General features: G+C 41.0%; 1 protein-coding gene across 1 annotated transcript in view; it reads left to right on the forward strand.

Moving 5' to 3' along the window:
- TERF2 (telomeric repeat binding factor 2) overlaps positions 1-1,174 on the forward strand; it is a 25,060-nt gene that overhangs the window by 1,649 nt on the left and 22,237 nt on the right. The window contains exon 2 of the mRNA XM_010851109.1: positions 1,016-1,172. Coding sequence (XP_010849411.1) covers positions 1,016-1,172 — 157 coding nt within the window. The remainder of the gene's footprint in view (positions 1-1,015; positions 1,173-1,174) is intronic.

The following is a 1,174-nucleotide window of genomic DNA, read 5'->3' on the forward strand; positions in this document are numbered from 1 at the left end:
TTGAGCTTTAAGCCAACTTTTTCACTCTCCTCTTTCACTTTCATCAAGAGGCTTTTGAGTTCCTCTTCACTTTCTGCCATAAGGGTGGTGTCATCTGCATGTCTGAGGTTATTGATATTTCTCCCAGCAATCTTGATTCCAGCTTGTGTTTCTTCCAGTCCAGCGTTTCTCATGATGTACTCTGCATATAAGTTAAATAAGCAGGGTGACAATATACAGCCTTGACGTACTCCTTTTCCTATTTGGAACCATGTTATGTAGCTGCTAAAGACACCATAGGAAAAAAAAAAGCAATGACGTGCAAAGATGTTCATTACATGTTGGATGCAAATTGAAGTTTATATAAATATACATAGTATAATCTCAATTTTGTATATATACACACACATACATACACACACACAGCGAAATAGGTATACAAGATATTGGAAAGCTATAAACCTAAATTTCAACCTTTCTTTTCATGTGGGATAATGTTAATATTAATAGCTGATTTAAACTTATACTTTTTATTTTTTCTAATTGTTCTATATGTGCTACTTCTGTGATTTTAAAAAATTATGTCTTAGAAAAAAATTTAAAAAAAAAACAAAAAAATTAAAAAGAAAATTTATAAAAAGAAAATAAAAAATTTTTAAAGATTATATGTCTTACATGTTTAGAGATTTCTGGGGTGCCGACCATATTCTATTTCTTGACCCCTGATGGGTTAACACTGGCCTTTTGCTTTACTTACTAAAACGTAAAACGTAAACTTTAGAATAAAGTTTCCTCCCTGCATATTACATTTCACGATTTTAAAAATGCTTAATAAGATGCACGCATTTTTCAATAGTTTACACATAGCCCCGTGTCTCTAACGTTCCGTAATTTCGGAGTTGGCAACCGCAAACCGTGGTTAGTGTATCCGTCTTGGCAACATAGACTTCAACTCCCAGCAGGCATTGCGGCCAGCACACTGGGATCTACGGGGTCCGAGAGGGAGGCTGGAAGCCTCCGGTTCTTTCCCTCCCAGAAGCCCGCGGGCGGCTCGGAACGCCGTCCGTATCATGGCCGCGGGAGCCGGGACGGCGGGCTCTGCTTCCGGCCCGGGCGTCGTGCGTGACCCAGCGGCGTCACAGTCGAGGAAGCGTCCCGGCAGGGAGGGCGGGGAGGGCGCGCGGCGATCAGACGC

This window comes from Bison bison, unplaced genomic scaffold (genome assembly GCF_000754665.1).
Source record: "Bison bison bison isolate TAMUID 2011002044 unplaced genomic scaffold, Bison_UMD1.0 scf7180017864297, whole genome shotgun sequence".
Classification (NCBI taxonomy): domain Eukaryota; kingdom Metazoa; phylum Chordata; class Mammalia; order Artiodactyla; family Bovidae; genus Bison; species Bison bison.